Source organism: Lonchura striata, chromosome 5 (genome assembly GCF_046129695.1).
Source record: "Lonchura striata isolate bLonStr1 chromosome 5, bLonStr1.mat, whole genome shotgun sequence".
NCBI classification, from domain to species: domain Eukaryota; kingdom Metazoa; phylum Chordata; class Aves; order Passeriformes; family Estrildidae; genus Lonchura; species Lonchura striata.
This window is the reverse complement of record NC_134607.1, coordinates 60,830,520-60,848,703: the sequence shown is the minus strand read 5'-3', so window position 1 is coordinate 60,848,703 and position 18,184 is coordinate 60,830,520. Positions and strand designations below refer to the sequence as shown.

Below are 18,184 nucleotides of genomic sequence, written 5' to 3'. Positions count from 1 at the left end.
TCTGGATAAAATGAGTAACAGCCAAACAGCCACGTGAATTAATTTTCTAATTTTATGCCATTTTCCTTTACTCCCTACTTCAGTAATCTCTTTCACTGTTCAAATCTTTCAATTTTGTTCAAATACAACCGGGTGTGCAAGGATGATTTACATTTTATAATGATGATTAAAAGATGAACAATGAACTTCATCACAGCTTTTTCAGGCTAAGTGTTATTTTCAAAGCAACAAACCCATTCTTGAATAATGCAGTAATAGTTTTGTTAAAAAACTGATGAAAGAGCTGAAAATGGATTTGACTGTCTTCAGGCTGACAGGAATCAAAGCTAAACTTCCAGTGAGATAAATGTCTCCTCTCTCTCCTTCCCATACAAACACATGCCAAAATTCATTCTTTAAAACATGCAATAGAATTACCTTCAGTGTCTGGGTCAGGTAGCAGTTTGGACCCGAATACCCAGGATCACAGATGCATTGCTCATTCAGGCAGTCTCCATGACCTCTACAGTTTTCCAGACAACCAGGGCCCAGATAGAAATTATCAATGGCCCACTGCATATCTGAGTATTTCTGGTAGAACCGAAACCTCACGGGACTAGAAATAAAGGAGTGAAGAAAACCATACATATGCATAAAATAATTTTACTCAGTTGAAAAAAGGTGATTAAACACAATATAATCATGACTGTATTAGCTTCTGAGCTTCCACAAGTAGTGGAAGTATCTATTGAAATTGATTTTTTTACATATCCATAATGTAATGAACATGAATGCTGCTATTCTGAAATTTCCTTGAAAGAAAATTAATAGGAAGATGTCCTGTTGTATCTCCAGGAAGGTACTCAATCCAAGAAAAAATGAGTAGCAAATTCATACTTACTTGCCCACAAGGCTTTCAGGCAGTGTGTAAGTTACTCTTTTCCATCCTTTTGTGGGAAAGAAGACAGATGGCTGTGAGACACTCCCAGAACATTTTGGGTCGGCTGGTAAGCACTGAGGCACTAAGTAACTCCAGCTAACGCCAAAGTCAGTGGAGTACTGCACATGGACCTGATTTTGTGCAACTTTTTCTGAGGGTTTACATCCAACAGACACCTAAAAAGGAAGAGACCATCAGTAATTAGAATTAATTGTGGTGGGGGAATTTAAAACAGTGTTTGAACCTGAAAACGGATGGCAGAATTTTGCTTGAAATGATGGCAGTAACAGTGCCTGTATGGTACCAGTCACCTGCAGGTCTCTGATATTCTCCAGACTGAGAATAGGCACCATATTGTGAATTTTGTTTTCTTCTAGATAGCTCACATTTCTGGATTTCCAGGTTTTGACACTCATGTCTTAGACCCCAGTACCAGAGAACAAATAAAGTTAATATTCCATCCCATGCAACCAGAGATTTTAATATTTCAGAGATGGCCACAGATTAGGGAGACCATATTTATGGATGGATGTGCAAAGGGTTCTTGAAATTTCCATATATTGCTGAGTTATTTCCTTAATTTAGGTAAAGGGGTGTACAAAGGCCAGTTTGGGTTTTGTTTGATGCGAATGCATGACAACACAGGAGCAGAGTGAACTACTGTGGAGCTGCTTTTCCCTCACCAGCAGTTGTAACAAAATAGGCACCTGGCAGATGTGCAACCCTATTACATGATGTCCATAGAACTGCAGTGCTGGAATAGAAGAATGTGTCACCTTTGAGAACATCCTGTGATATTAAAGCTGACCAACACAATGTAAGTGAGAAAAATGAGGATGGCCTAATAAAAATATTTTTCCCAGCAGGGAACGGCTCCTGTGTAGGCCTATACATCACCCTTCCTCCTGAAAGATCTACTTAGACCTGGAAGAAAATGTGGTTTTGAATAAGTTTACTGCAGACAGATTTTACCTTGAACTGCATAATCCAGCCTTCTGTAGGAGTCAGGTCGTGGGTGACTGCATAGACCTCTCTGCCATCATGGCTCCCGCAGATCATGACACCGTCAGGAGAATCACAAAATCTCTCAATTGAGCAATCGTCATGGAATAACCAGTGTTCATTCACTTGAAAATAAATGGCAACGTCAGTAATATGCAGTGACAATATAAATTAAATAGGGAGTAGTGTTAACCACAAAAGGTGATTCATAGCTTTATTTTTCAGCCTACATGAGAATTATTTAGTATTGCTCCTGAGAATATCAGTACCCTATTGTTCCCATGTAAATATGTGTTACATTTATCACATTTATTGCTGAAAGCACCTCTTACTGCTCACTTACACAAGCATTACAGCATTATTTTTTAATATTAAAGAAGTAAGGATCTGAGACTTAAAATATGAACATCTATTGCACTGAACATTTTGGGAGAGCCTTTTAATGGGTTTTGCCTACATGTTTGCACAAAGTGTACCCCAGCACTGGTAGCTGTTAAGCCTAATAAACATACAAAAATGTGTCTTCTACAAAATTTAGTTGTAAAATGTAACTTAAATTCCCTAAATAATATTTTAATACATTAGAAAATAGGGAATAGACACTCAGGATAAGAAATTTGCTTAGAATAACCTGTCACTTTTAAATTACTGTTTTTTCTTTTAGAAGAAATTAACCTTCTAGATGCAGTAAAAAAGCTGCGATACATCTTTTCATTTTCAAAAGACAAGGCTTCTATAGCAATGGAATTTTCTGTGATTGCCATCACAGTGAGACAAAGATTCAGAGGCTCAGCAAGACTTGGAAATTCCTGCTCCTTCAGTGAGCGGCAGGTGGAAGCTTTACCCGTGGTTTTGTCCTCCACGGCCATGTCGAAGGCGATCCTGCCGGCGGGCCCCGCGTCGGCCGGGGAGCGCTCGTGCTGCGGCAGGGGAGCGCTGCTGAAGGTGTCGAGCATCACCGTCCTCTGGTCGGCCGAGCCCGAGATCAGCACGTTGTCGATGGCCCAGTCGTTCTGGTCCAGCCCGTCGTGCTTGGGCTGCCACCAGCGGAAGCGTGTCCCGATGGCTTTGGCATCGTAAGGAAGGAGGATGTTCACAAAGCTGGAATAAAAGCTGGGAATTAGTTGGAGGAAAGCTGCAGGAAAAAGACACATTGCAACGCTCTGTGCTGGGTGCTTTGACCAAGTCCATTCCCAATGTTTCCCAGAACACGTGGAATTTGGGAAAGAAGAAAAAAGACCGGTCTAGCCTATATTCCTCTAGGAGATATTTCTGAAACAAAAATCTTTCTGATCACTCCCAATGTCATCCCTGGGACAGGGGCTCAGAGAGAGGTGGAAAGGGTCAGCACCCAGACTGTGGCATGGTTTGAACAACCTCACTTGCTCCAGGTGTCCTTATGGGACTGAATGCAATGGTCTGGACTAGCAGGGTCTAGCCATAAGGCCCTTATTAAGAGAAGTGTTAAGAAGGAGAGCGTACAAATGAAATAAAGATTGCTTTTTTCAACCTGGAGCTATTCAGCAGATAGCAATGTTCCAGTATGATTTTATGTGTTCCATTGCAACAGTAGAAAGTAGTACACTGAAATCTCATGTTCAATTAAAGTGCTAGTTATTTCTTGGTGTGCTTGAATAAAAACAAATAATGGGTCCTTCACATCCCCATTTTCTGTGACTCTTTTAAATTGGTCAGTCAGAAAATGGTTGGCTCACATATATGCATGATTTGAATCTCACAAACATCTGAAAGTAGGGCTTGAGTATATCCATCCTTTTGATGGATAACTGCAGAAGCCTAGCCACACCATTTTATAACAAACTTACAAGAATCAGTGATTTTATGATCTTGCCAATAAAGAAATAGACTGCAAAGGTTAGCAGCTTTAAGAACAGGATGGACATCACTACAGTAGCTATTCAATTATCTTCCTGCAACCATTTACAAATCTACCAGACTGCTACAGGCTCCTAGGTATTCTTGTATTTCTGGCCTAGCAGCTGCACAAATGTTGATGCTCTCAATACATGCCAAGGACATTAATAAACACCTGTAGGACTGCGCAAGCTGAACTCATACATCCCAGCCTGACATCTAAACCACAGATTCTGGTGAAACATTCAAGAAGACCTGACTTTAGCAGAGAAATTTACACAGGTAGAAAGAAGGTATCTACATACCCAGGCTTGCTGAATTGATCATAGAAAATCTCCATTAAGAGGTTCCAGGTGATTCCACCATTTACAGAATACTCCAGCAGCACTCCTTGGTTGCGGTTGTTAGGAGTTATCAGACATCCATACATGAAATAAAACTGGATGAATTCTGCACTGGTGAGGTTCAAATCCACTGTAACTAACATACGGCTGCAGCCCTTAAAAGCAATGAAAAAAGATGTTGGCTGGTGTTGTCTGGCAAAAATTACGTTCATAAAAAGTGTTAGACTATGCAGTCACTATTAACGTGGATTCATATAGCAAAAATTTTTAAATTGTACAAACTTTTATGAATTATTTCAAAGATAAAACTACAACTGAACATAATTTCAGTAGTTTCATCTTAAAAATTTTTGTTGTGTATCTATATATGTTGCTACTTGTACCTTCAGTTTTACAATATTCATGTATTTGTATTCACCTTTCTTCTTAATACAAAAGTTGCAGAAATCCACGCCTCCATTGTAAATCTTTAAGTTTTCCATGCAGAATTAATGAATCACTGATTATGTGCTAATGATTCAACTTATGCAAACCATCAAATGGCAAAGCAATTTTAGTATGTGTGTTTTCCACAATACCTTACATATTTCACATTGCTTAGTTTGTTAGCTGGTGTCTACTTAGTCCTACTGGAATGAAGTGGAAATGTAATGCTTCTGTTAATTTACTTTAGAAAACTTTTGTCAGTTTGAACTTAGTTATAAATTTGACAGAAGACATCTACCAGCATAAATTTTATGTTTCTAAAATAATATTTAATCATTTTTATAATCCTGAGGTTATCTATTAGAAAACTATAGTTCAACAGCAGTTAGGGTTATATACCTACACATGTAGCTAACCTAGGAAATTTTACTGTGAGCTTACTCTGAAAACACCCACCTGAGAGACATCTGAAGGATGAGGCTACACATGGATGCAATGTGCTCTAGGGTGATCCTGCCTGAGCAGGGAGGTTGCCCAGATTACCCACCATGGCCCCTTCCAACCCGGCCCATTCTGTGTTTCTGTGGCTCTGTATTATCAAGGACCATGTGCAAATTATACATGTGCAAATAGCTAGTTATTAATTTACCTCTGGTCTGATTAGAAGCCACACCGAACTCCAGTCTGAAAGTTTCAAGTGCTATGATGAGGGACTTAGGAGGAAAATTAAAAGTCTACATATTTATACTGGGCTTTAACCTACCAGCTCCACTTTCAAAGGCCCCTTTACAGCTCCTCTCAGGACCCACACACACTATATCTCATTTTTCTGGCTGCAGCATATCAAGGAACACGGTATCAGCTTTCCTGGAGTGTTTCTGGCTGACCCTAGTCTGTAGGACCTGTTTGACTTCAACCTTCAACTAGGCAAAGGATCTAATTTTTAAAAACATTTTATATGTCTGATATGTTATGCTATTATTTTTTTAATGCTTTGCTATTTAACTTTTAAAACCAGTCCCACTTATAGCGTCAAATGGAGCGAGCTGGTCGCTGTGCTGGACACACACCCCGCTGAAGTGAAGAGCCATCCCAGAGGCGACGGCCCCGCAGACCGTGCTCAGTTTGCCCCCGTTCACTGTCAGCCAGTTCTGGTTCGAGGGGGAGCGGTTGAAGTTGTCCTTCAGCTGGGTGGGAAGGGGAGTCTCTGGCTCGTCGCAGTACAGCCCACCCCAGTGCTCGTCGCAGCTGCAGAGCAAAACAAATGCACAATCAGCTGGCAAGGGCTCTGCATGCATCTTATTCTGCAGAGAGGCATCATTTACTAGTGCACAACTGGTATGTGGGGGTTTTAAACATCTGGCGCTTTGGAGTTAATACGAAACAAAAATGACTTTTTTAAAGGCTTAGTACTGTGTATCATTCAAGCTTCTAATACAGGGTACACTCCCAAACACGGTAAAAGCAGTGAAACACATTGTGCTTGGATAAATAAACCAAAAGAATGTGCCAAGCCTAAAAATGTCCCACTGATGTTAAAGTTCAAGTTTCTGTAAAATTTTAGGAGATGGGTGTTTTCTTATCTTTATATAGTTCTCCTTTTTTTTTTTTGTTTTTCCTTTTTTTTCTTTTCTTTTTTTTTTTTTCACCTCTGAAAGACATTCTTGTAATGTGTCAAAGACTGGATAACAGCTCAGAACTGCTACAAAGAGATTTCACCAGGGATATTGTGTCTTGGTACTGCAGTGTTGTCAGGATAGAGGAGAACACAATAATATGTCTATTCTATGCAGTGAAATATATTTCTAAAAAATACAGTCACAGTGCAATTATACAAGCATTCTCCCATTTCTGCTGCCATTTGTGGCTGGAAAAAAAGCAATACATCCATCTGGAAGGTATTTCTCTGTTGCCAAGACAGGCAAATCTGGGGGTTGTTGTTTGCTAGCTTTGCAGGACTCTGTGTGGATTGTTATGCAAACAGTTTGAGGATCAAGCCAGTCTGCCTCTCCTGGCAAACCCTACCATGGAGCAGAGTCATCAGACCATCAAGATAACACCAGTCAAAAAACAGATTCTGGCTTTGTGAAGAACTGGCATACATCTTGCTTAGTTGGGTATGTCCCACCTCCAGCCCAGGTTCTCTGCACCCAGGACCAGGTTAAGAGCACAGGGACATGGTGTGAAATCCCTTGGGAATAAGGAGAACATATTCTGGGAAGCTCTAGACTGTATGTCCCAAGAGGGCTAGGCAAACTCAAGAGGTACCCTTTCCCTACCTGGTGGGAGGGGAATTGATGCAGCAGAGACAAAAGCAGAGGTGATGCATTGCCACTGAGGAAAAGACCATCTGCTTTGGCCATGGAGCATGAACAGTCAGAGGTCTGGCAGGGCCAACCCCTGCAGTTCCCCTTCCACTTGTTGCTTCTATTCCAAGTGGACCCAGTGCCCTGCTCAGTTTTAACAGCAAAATCCACCTTCCTTTGTAGAATTGTATCACAGTTTTCCCTGCAAATTCATCAGAATGACAGAGGGGGAGTGAAATGCTACAGCCCTGGGCAGGACAGGGAACAGATGGCACTCACACACAGTTGTCTTGTGTACACTTCCCATGGCCACTGCACATGTCTATGCAGCCATCCCCGATGTAGACGTTATCGATTGCCCACGTTTGCTGCTTGTCAAAAGGAGCAGGCTGGTGCCAGCGGAAACGAGTTGCTTGAGACCTTGGGAGAGAAAGAAAAACAGAATTCTGTATATTCTAGCTAAAGTAATCTTTATTTTGATTGAAAGGAAATGTTAGTTTTGAGGCTAGCCTGCTCTTGGAAGATTTGATTGCTACCAGCATGACCCAGGGCTGCTTTCTGACAATGACAACATCCCTCCAAGAAAAGGGTGTCCAGATTTTGAGAACAGAAAAAAGCATGGGTGCTTGGTATCAAGCTGAGAGTGTGGGAGGTAGGAAATGGATCACTGGTGAAAGCAAAGCAAGTGGGCCATGGTCGGTGCGGTGGAGAGGAGGGTAGGAAGAAGGTGATATTTCCAAGTTGGAAACTCAGGCCAGTCATAACCATGTCCCAGCACAGATACAATCCTGAGGGACAGCTAGGAGCTGCATCAAGCCAGAATAATCCAAACCCTCCAAGTTTCATCCTGAGCCAGTCAATAAGCCCCAGCCAACAAATTTACCTGAATTTTTTTTCCATGAATTTTCCCAATCGCTCTTAGGTTCAGAGCAGTTCTAGGGAGTGGGTTTGGGGACAGGTGAGAAGGCCCATGCAGGGCTTGCAGAATGACCCTGGCTTTGCAGTTTCTTCCCTCCCCTCCACCCAGGGCTTGGCTGGAAATGCTAAGAAATTATCTGTAGTGTGATCCTGGGTCTACTGAGTAAATTATACTGATTTTGTTGATTAAATTTGGCTTAGCTACCTATATGTGAATTGTTTCAGCTCCCAAGATAGATGATGAAAATCTATCCAAAAGAGTCAGGGGACACCAAATAGTTATTCAGCTCATGCAGGTGTAGACTGTAAATCAAGAGCTGTGAGTAGATTAATTTCTGTAATTGTGAATTCAAGCTAATCTCTTTTTTGTGGTACAGCACTAGATGGCAGCATTGAACTTTTTGTAGTTTGTTTTCTTTTGAATCTCAAAAGAGAAATCACAATTATTATTAAAAAAACCCCCAACAAACCAAAACTAAAAAAACAACTCAAAAAACCCCCAGCAAAATCCCCAAAAACTGTTCAGTGTAAAAATGGACCTCATATGTTAAGGTCATTTTTCTCCCATGGATTATTTCTTTATGAAAATGCTGCATGAGCTGAATAAATCACTTGTTTATCCAAAGAGAAATCTACTGTTCTGAGCTCATCTCAGCTATTCATTAAGCAGCATTTTAAAAATACACATAAAAATTGCGAGGCAGAACTTTCAGAATAAAGACAAGCACCTATATCTTACACTGCCTGCTTTGGCTAGGCACATAACTAACAATTCATTAAACTAGTGCTCCTGCAGGAAGCTTTGTATTTGCATTTGCCTTTTAAAATCAGCTCCAAGTTAAGAGTACGTGTCCATTGCCCACTCGAGACCAGCAGTGAGGCAGCTCTCTGGAGTGCAGGAGCCCTAAGAGGCTGCACAGACATGGGTGGTGAGCAGCAGGCCAAGCTACTGACTACACAGCCTGCATGTGCCTAAAACATACAGGCATAAACAATTGGAGACACACACCCGCTATTACACAGCTTGAAATAATAAAGCAGCATAAAAATTATATTGCATCTAGACTAAAAGGCCTGTTAGTTGCATTGTTCTTATCCTAAAGCTCAACGTCTCTCTTACTTATGAAAAAAAGTTGTAATAACCTCTCTCATGGAATGCCTGTTTTAATAACTTTGGGAAATGGTATTACTTGAGCCAAAAAATAAAATTATGGGATTGGACAGACGTGCAATTTTTGCCTCAGTAGGGCATCAGACTTCTTGTGACATATACTGTTCAAGAAACTCTTCAGTCTTAAAATCACAGTTATTTATAAACCTGAATTTATCTCAGGTGGTAGCTTCCTTTCAGGTCCAAATTCAATTGGTTTGGAACATCAATCCCAGCCCCAACTCATCCCATTCAACCCCAGAAAGACTACTCTGAACACAAATTTACAGTCTTTACACAAGAACTGACAGGGTAATGGATTTTTACAGATGTATGTAGCAAAGCCACACAAAAGAGGAAGCACAGAAAATTCATGCTGGGAAGAAGTCCTAAAAAAACGTGCTATTACTTGATGTAACAGCACCGAAGATAGAGAAGAGTCCAGATGCCCCAAATGATTAGTAACAGAACATGGACTTTTTCATTACTAATGTCAAAACGTGTAGCAACTGCATAGGCCCTTCCAGTACAATTAGTAAAAAATAAAGGCTTCGGGTTCAAAACTTGTTTGTGCCTTTGGTGGTGTCTTCCATGACAACCATCTCAAGGCTCTGCTTGCGCTTTGACACTTCTGAGCCAGCAGTTAGCTCAGCCTATGTCTAAGTGAGGACATAAGGCTCAGCAGGAGGAGCAAAGCTGTGGAGTCAAATAGAGCTGAGAGTCTGATGCCCTTGCTACCTGTGTTTGCAATTTCTGTAGGAGAGAGCTTCATTTACCTATACTTATTTGTTGCTGCTTACATGGAACAAACAAAAAGGACTTTGCAATTTCTGTAGGAGAGAGCTTCATTTACCTATACTTATTTGTTGCTGCTTACATGGAACAAACAAAAAGGACAAGGTACAATTGCTTAAACTCCATAATGTATCATGACATTATAAATTATTAGTTATGCTTTTAGATTTATTCTGCAGAAAACCAGAGGGAGTTACCTAGTATAGGGTGGCAGAGGCAAAGTAACCCGGGTCCACTTGTTGAAAGTGTCTGAAATGAGAATCCTCTGGAGATGGTACTTGTTGCATTCCACATTAGTGGGAAGACAGTCTTTCAAAATTGGGTGCCAGGTCAGCCCAAGGTCCACTGAATATTCCAGTTCAATAGCTAAGGGTGGAAAAGTGGTTAGTTACTTAATTTAGAGACCTATATCCATAGGCCTATAATAAAGTGCAAGCCCCAGACAATATCACAAGTCTGAACTGACAAAATAACCACCCAGAACGTTTCAAATCCTTGTGTCAGAAGCACAAAGCTACCTCCTTTGATGGCAGTGTGGGAGGGTGTGTTACATGTTGCTGAACAGGTATAGCTCAGATGGAATCTGCAGCACATCTCTGCATCTGCCACTTAACTCAAAGGACCACAGATGAAAAGACAGAGCCAACATTAAGTTGCCAGGATTAAGCTGAAGCATGCAAGAAAATGATGTGACAGCACCATGACCACCAAAATTTGTTTTTCAGGCTTGAAGAGTGAGATTCAGTTGGATGTGATTGTTGTGTAAAGCAGAGCAACACTTAAATTCAAACTTTTGGCTCTGTCACAAGATGGCTTAGTCAGCTTTCCGCCCTTCCTGCAGACCAGCTCATTTAATTATTCAGCACAATTTTAATTTGAGTTTGTTAGTCAGTGAGCTTGTTTCCATTCAAACACAGTCTAGCCACATTAAACTAATGTATTCATTTCTCAGCGAAAATCAGCAATTTCATTGTTTTGATGTTTAAGGCTTATAAGCTTTTATTACGAAAATTAAAGGTTAGCCAAGCTCACTAAGTACTTCAAGTCAAACTTTCATGCAGCCATGAAAATGTAAATAATAATAGGTGCAGAACTGGTACTTGAAGTAAATGTTCCAGCTGCCAGGTATTCTGGCTGAGCTGGCTGCATAAAACATGGAACATGGTTGCAGTGATAGAGGTGATAAATCTGTGATCTTCTTTTGGTTACTAACAGACCCATTTCTTCTACCCTCATGCACAGGGAATGACCCTTAATGACTCAATCAGTCCTACTTGATGTTTCAGCACAGAAGACAGTGCTGTAGAAATACAAACAAGGGTAAGTGATTTTTTAGTCTTAAATTTCCCTCACCAAAAGAAATGCTTTTCTCATCATGACTGGAAGGATGATTAGGTAGTGTCCTGCCTAATTTAATATAAAGTTAAGACAATGATAAGGGTTGTAGACAGAGAAACAAACAAATCCCCCCCCCCAACAAAATAAGGATCTATTTCTTTGCCAGTATATGGCTCAGTCACCAAAATACTTTTAAACTTAGAAGAGATGATCTCAGGATACCACAGAATACCACATATATTCTTAATAACAAAAGAAAGAAAATTTTTTAAGCATGTGAGTAGCTTCAGATTAGCAAAATCAGAAAAGCTAAATCTGGGACTTCATGTAAAATCTTTTTCCATTTTTATACAGAATTGTAGAGAAAAAGTCAGCAACCCAGTCAGTAAAGTCAGTAAATTAACACATACCACATGATACAATGATTGTATTCTTGTCCTCATTAAAATATCTATACCTCAAAACCCTACTCTAAGAGTATGTATAAAGCAAGAATTAAAAACCTTGTTTTTAAGAAAAAGCTATTTCTTGTTGGCCTTAAAATTCACATAATGAACCAATTTTTAATTTCCACATGATATGTATTGATATGTTTTTATTCATTTATTTGTATGTATATAAGTGTATATACATATATAAAAGCTGACTCTGCACTCAATATACATTATATGAAAAAAGAAACCTGGGTAATTAAAAATTGCATCATTATGTATATGTAAATGGATATATACATGTGCATAATATGTACGCACACATACATGGAAACATATAGGTCTATACATATTTATTATTTCATATGGACAATATAAATGTTTGCAGTTGATGCTGCCTTAGCAAGTGTCAGATTTGTGTTGATATAAATGATTTTTTAGGTATATAAGTACAAGTGAGATCAGAACTGAGACTATACTGAAAATGCAAAACCACAAAGCAAGAAATATATGCTGGAACACCCCACTGCTTATTTTTACACCACCACCCCAAGCATTGGACATTATCTCCTAAATAGATTTGAGTAAGGCAGCTGTTGGTCTTTTTCTGAGATGGATTGAACTGCAGCTTAGATGCTCACAGGGATTAATTTACTTCAGTTTATTTTAGGCTTCAGACACCTGGATTAAAAAAGATGATGTTACAATTTCTAACTGAAACATGCAGCTTTTTTGTTTCTCAGTTCTTGTTATGATGAATAATGTAACTAGAAAACAAGTGAACTTTCCTCTGCAGTGGAGGAAGAGGCATGGCAGGGATTACTAAGAAGCCATTACCATAACAGGAATCTGTGACAGAGCAGGAAGCTGCAAAATCGATTTGCAAGAAAGAGTCTTCATTGACAACGATGTCAGTGGTGACGACATAGCGGGTGCTGGCTTTCTCAATGAACACCAGAGCGTCCCCAGCAGAGCCGCAGACCGGCATCTTCGTTCCACCAGGGTGGAGCAGCCACTTCCTACTATCCAGGGTGGTGAAATCATCTTCCAGTATTGTATTGCCAGAGATATTTCCTCCAATAAGAATCTGAAACATTAGGAAAGAAATAGTTTCTGATAAGGAAAAATGTCTAAAAGTCTTCACAAACATACAAGTGACATAGCAACCTGAGGGAGGAAGAGATGTACCAGACTAAGTGTATTTATTATGATGGTCCAAAATTGACATCATTACTTAGTAGAGAATTTAGTCCATGAGAAAGGGGAGTATCTCTTTCCTGTAGAGGAAAGAGATTGGCTCAGTTGTACACATCTAAAATTCAGGGAGGCAACCTCCAATCTCAATGAAGTAAAACTGCTCACAAAAAAAGTGTTAGCAGAAACAATATCTGGTGCACTGCTATCACATCGTGTCTGCTGATAGAAGTGGGGAAATAGCATCTGTTTTTTCATTGACTATAAAACATCATAATTTTACTATTCAACAGCAAGCAAGGTAGAACTATTTTTCATTTGTTATTCTGAATTCCGTTTCTGATTGTTCTGAAAAAATATAACTACATTCAATGAAGATATTGAAACAATGAGTGAATTTTAATTTCTAAACAGAGGGATGGGAAGTAAAATTTTGTAACCACAACATTAAACTGGCTGGTTAGGTTTCTCCTAACAATCTGAACTAACTTCTTTAAAAAAAAGTAATAAATATGAAAGCAAATTTTACTTGGACAACCCAAAGACACTACTTAGAGCATAATAAATTTAGAGATAAATAATTTGTGATCTATACCAAGTCATACAAAGTAATATAATAATCTTTATAGCAGAAAATCCCAAATATGAAACTTAATTTTCATAAAATTGACATTGATATTCACAAGATTGATATTTCCCTATAGTCTTTTTCTATTACATTATACCACGTCAATTACATATTTGGAAACATTTTAAATGAAGGTTTTTGAAGTTTGAAAACAGACTTGCATTTTGTGTGGTAAGGCCTCCTGCAATGTGTACCCGAGGCTCTACACACGTGTAAAAGAATTTCCCAGAATCAAAATGGGCAATCAGTGCCCCACATGGAAATGGTGCATTAAAACCATGAGTTCATCAAACAGTAATTGCGCACCAAATACCTTTTAAATAAGCATTTTTTATTGTCTCAGTGAAATGATACATGCCAAGAAAAGAGAAACATTAAGACTGAATCCAGTCTAAGATTGTGTTAAAAGAAGAATTCCTCACCTGGTCGATCACCCAGGGACTGTAGAAATGCCCATTCTCGGATGGTTGCCACCAGCGAAGCCGCGTGGAGCTCGAACGGGCCTTCAAGGGAATTTCCAGGGCAATGTATCGTCCCACGTTGCTGGAGTTACTGAAGAGGAACTCCTGGAGAAGGCTCCACGTGAGGCCCCCGTTGAGTGAATACTGCAGCAGCACAGGCTGGCTCCTGGGGTCAGGTACCCCCTTGCCACATCCCAGTCTCATGAAGAACTGCACAAATCTAACAGGAAAAATCTTTCCACTTACCAGAAAGATCTATTTTCTACAACATCCTACACAGCTAACCAGAGAGCCTTGGAGTTTTTCTCTTGACTAGCCCCCTTTTCTAGCTGTAAGAGCCATCTTTAGGAGATCTTATGATTTCCTTTCCAAATCTTATAACTAGACAGACAGGTGGTATGACAAAAATTCATTTTGCCTGTGTGGTAGTTTGCCAGGCATAAGAGTCTGAACAAAGCTGGTCATTTATGTTTTCAGCTTTTGTCTGCATAGCAGATGGTGTTGCAAGTATCAGAAACATAATCCTGGGTGAAATTTTTATCCCTGTATCCCATGAGTACAGATTTTAGTGGCAGAAAAGCAACTGAGCTCTAAGTAGATCATAATTTGCTACGAATTTGCTGAAATGCTTAAATTCAAAATAAGCATCCCAGTTTTCCATTGGCATAAACCAGAGAAAATCTGGATGGGAGAACAAAGCACATTTCACTTTCAGGGATCATTTTGTCCATTTTGTCAGCCTGGGAAATTTGTCTAAATTACACCGTTTAAATGTGCCGGCTTCCCTGAAGCCAGCGCAAGCCACCCGGGGACACCAGTGCTTTCATCCCCCAGTTAATTGGCTTCTCCAAAGCTGCACAATAGACTTGTATCAAACTGAGAAATCCTCCCCGTCAGCTGATGCTCATAAATAGCTCCACTGTGCACTTGGAGTGGAGGGAACCGTGCTGTAATGATATTTACTTACTGGACTTGCAGGGATATTACAAGTATTAATTCATGTTTGCACAGCTTTTGCACAGCTTTAGAGTGTTTTTTTTCTGTTCTAATTAGTGCTGCATTAGTGCTGCCTGGCTCATGGTTAAATGAAATGATGCAAAAGAAATTTTATATCAAAAATCTTGTTCTGGTTTGATCTGCAGGTAGATCTGCTGGGAGTCAAGGCTGCAGAGATGCTGGGCAGACAAAGCTCCAATAAAATGTCAGACTTACAAGTAAATTAATCTAGTCCTCACTGAGACTCAGTTTCTCTTGCTACTTGATATGACTGCTTTTGCTATAGATTATATTCACCTCCACATCCCAGACATAACATATTGCTTGTGCTGTAAAGGAGCACTGGGTACCCTCATGGATCAACATATCAAATGTAATGGATTTGCTTCACTGATGGTAAGTCTTTCTGCCTCCTCAGATTTATTCCAACATTTGCCACATAATTCAAATGAAATAAACCCAGGTGACCCTGTCTCTATTGCATCTGTTTTCCTTGCATTGCTATTCTTACATTTCAGATTTTACTAATGTAGTAATAACCCACCCAAATATTTGTAGCAATGTCTAACAGATAAAAAAAAGTTAAATATCTCTCTTCTTATCCCAAAGATATTTTGCAAAGGCTTTACCTATTTTGTAATGGAAAAGCAAAGTGTTTTCTGTAAATCTAGTAACACTCAAATGTATGGATGTTCTTCTAGTAATTCAGAATTGAAAGGGATTTGATCAGCTGTGATACCTATAATATTCTCTCAATTTCATGTGATGCAGTTTCAGCTACCAGTATCACCATGATGGTGATACACCATCCCTGTGTTAAATTTTTTATGACACAGATGTGATGGCAGTGGATTGCAGAGTCCACTGGATTTGAAACCCCAGGTGCTGAGTGTGGCTTGCAGCACTGACAGACACGGCTGCTTGCCTTGCTTTTCAGGAGATCTCTTCATAAGGAAAGGGAAAGTTTTAATGTGACTGCTGAGCCTAGCACCCTTAAAAAATAGTTGCTCTCATCACTCCTGGCATAAATTGAAACCTCTCCCCAAGTCCTGTGCAGAACTTGGCACATCTGTGTCACAACCAGATCTGGTGTGCTTTGCAGGTGGTTGATAAAATCAGTCTGCAAATGTAGAAAATCCCACTGAAATTACTTCAGGTTGCAAAACAGCATCTCCCAGCAATGTCACTGCAGTGTGCCTTGCTGTTCAGAAGAGAACATACAGTTATTTGGTGATAACGTTGTTTTTCATAATCAGATATGCAAAAAATTGAGTGTTCAGCTTTGTTTTCCTAAGACAGAAGTAATTTATCTCCATATAACACCTTGAGGTCAATATTTGCAAATCCAGTTACAGACCATCATGGAGAAGAGATAAATAAACTATGGTTCTTTGAACATGAGCAATAAGAAAACAAAATTTAGTTCAATTATGGAGTAACTTTTGTATCTTTTGTTAAATAATTTCTAATTTCAGAGTAATCCAGGAATCAAATTAGTGCCGAGTACTGGGACTTGTTTTTATCAATCTCTGAAAAAAGTTTGCTGTGAGGAATCTTACAAATTACAGGGGTCCTTAATATTACACATCAATGAGGTTTAACTAAGTGCTGATTTAAAAACTACATTGGTTAGATATTAGGCCTTTCTACTGACCATGAGTCTTTACAATGAGACCATTATTTAAAGCTTCCATACCAAAGATGACAGGTAAAAAGTAGATAAAATGCCTGTTAAAATGTTTCCCACAGAACATCAGAAAGGAGTAGGGTGTTTATAAGAGATCAGTGAAAGAAGTCTTGGAGAAAATGCAATCTCTTCAAAGTAATAATACAAGAATATCATCTAAAATGCAGAATAAATTAGAAAACAATGCCTATTTGTTAGCATGCTCACAATTGGGATGGAGTTTAATTAATATTTTAAATTTTTTAATGTAATTTTTTTTAATGTGGCTTGCTTAGCATGTCTCACTTATCACATGTCTCCTCTGCAGGCTGTAAACAAACAACATAAACTGTAAATACACTAAATACTTGGTTTTCAATAGTTGGTGACAGCTTGATGGGAATTTCTCAGTGAATTATTGGAAACAAATGTGCACAATAAGAAAAAAACAAGCTTCAGAAATGCAAGAATTATGAGATGACAAATGTAAGAGTTATACTTTCACCAGATACTCCTCTTTCATCAATGGCTCATAATACACGACTGTGCAAGAAAAGCAGAGCATTTCTCATATTAATGATTTAGGAAACAAAAGCTTGCATGAACTACTGAAGGTGTGGCATCAGTTTCTGGAATCCTTATTTAAGGGAAAAAAACAACATTTAAATGGTTAATGCAGTTAAAGTCAATTTGAACAATTTGGTGACAGTGGTTAAAATGGAGCATTTGCTGGTGTGAGAACCACAGAATACGTCAGCTTGCTTTTTCTAGAGAAATATCACATATGTATTGTTCTTCAGTATGGCAATTCCTCAATGAAATCCTGAAAGAACTTTTGAAAGAGTGTTACCTGGCTTGTGACAAATCTAGGTCTCGAGTCATCAGCATACGTAAACCTTCTTCGTTAAAGAAGAGGTTGTTTCCTCCTGACATGATACCACATTTCCTTGACGGCTTCCCACCACTCACAAGGAGGAATCTATCCGACTCCAGCTGACCTGAATACACAGTGAATACATATTTATGATTTACTCTGAAGTGCTCCTGCTGCAAGAACGCTACTTCCAGAGGAAGAGAGATAAATTAAAAATCACACGCTGACTGGGAAGTATTCAGTGTTTCCAGTGCCGTGTATTCTAGAAAGCTGAATACACACAAATCAAAACAAAATAAACCCAGAAGTATCAGATCTGGGATCTTTGTTTCCAGTTATTCACAAGGTTTTCCACCTTTCATCATTTATCTTAAGGTAACAACAAAGTACTCAGGTCTATAAAGAAACTTTGGGTTCCAAGTGGTAGCATGCGAGCAAGGGATGGCAAAACTGAAAATGAGCAGCAGCAGCTATGAAGGGATAAGTTTGGTTCACAGGTGCTGCTTTATGAAAACATGCTCCTCTTGCCGTGCTTGCTAGCAGGGGAAGCCTCAAAGGGATTGAGTTGTGTGCATGGATGCTGTGTGCACCCAGGCACGCGTGAGGCTTTGAGTTCCCTCCTGCCTTCCCTCTCTTGGGGTCTGCTGTGGCTGCTCAGCACCGGCTCCTACTACTGAGACATTTGGTCTGCTCTGAAACCTTGTTTGCTGTAGTAGGGGGAGTCACATTTCCCTTGTAGTGAGAAATGACATGACCTTAAGGTCCTCTGCTGTTTGCCTCCCTTGCAAGTGCTCTGTCTGCACTAAAACCAAACTAACATCAAAACATAATTTGCTTTCAACATTATTTTCTACATGTAGA

General features: G+C 39.5%; 1 protein-coding gene across 3 annotated transcripts in view; it reads right to left on the bottom strand.

Annotated features, from left to right (window-relative positions):
- The window catches only part of RELN (reelin), a 277,724-nt gene that overhangs the window by 19,360 nt on the left and 240,180 nt on the right, over positions 1–18,184 (bottom strand). For all 3 annotated transcript variants that reach the window (XM_077783642.1, XM_077783643.1, XM_031507057.2), the window contains exons 43-53: positions 17,300–17,447; positions 13,749–14,007; positions 12,342–12,591; positions 9,933–10,101; positions 7,152–7,292; positions 5,637–5,814; positions 4,102–4,295; positions 2,766–3,022; positions 1,892–2,046; positions 881–1,095; positions 418–595 (exon numbers count right to left, since the gene is read on the bottom strand). In XM_077783642.1, coding sequence (XP_077639768.1) covers positions 418–595; positions 881–1,095; positions 1,892–2,046; positions 2,766–3,022; positions 4,102–4,295; positions 5,637–5,814; positions 7,152–7,292; positions 9,933–10,101; positions 12,342–12,591; positions 13,749–14,007; positions 17,300–17,447 — 2,144 coding nt within the window. The remainder of the gene's footprint in view (positions 1–417; positions 596–880; positions 1,096–1,891; positions 2,047–2,765; positions 3,023–4,101; positions 4,296–5,636; positions 5,815–7,151; positions 7,293–9,932; positions 10,102–12,341; positions 12,592–13,748; positions 14,008–17,299; positions 17,448–18,184) is intronic.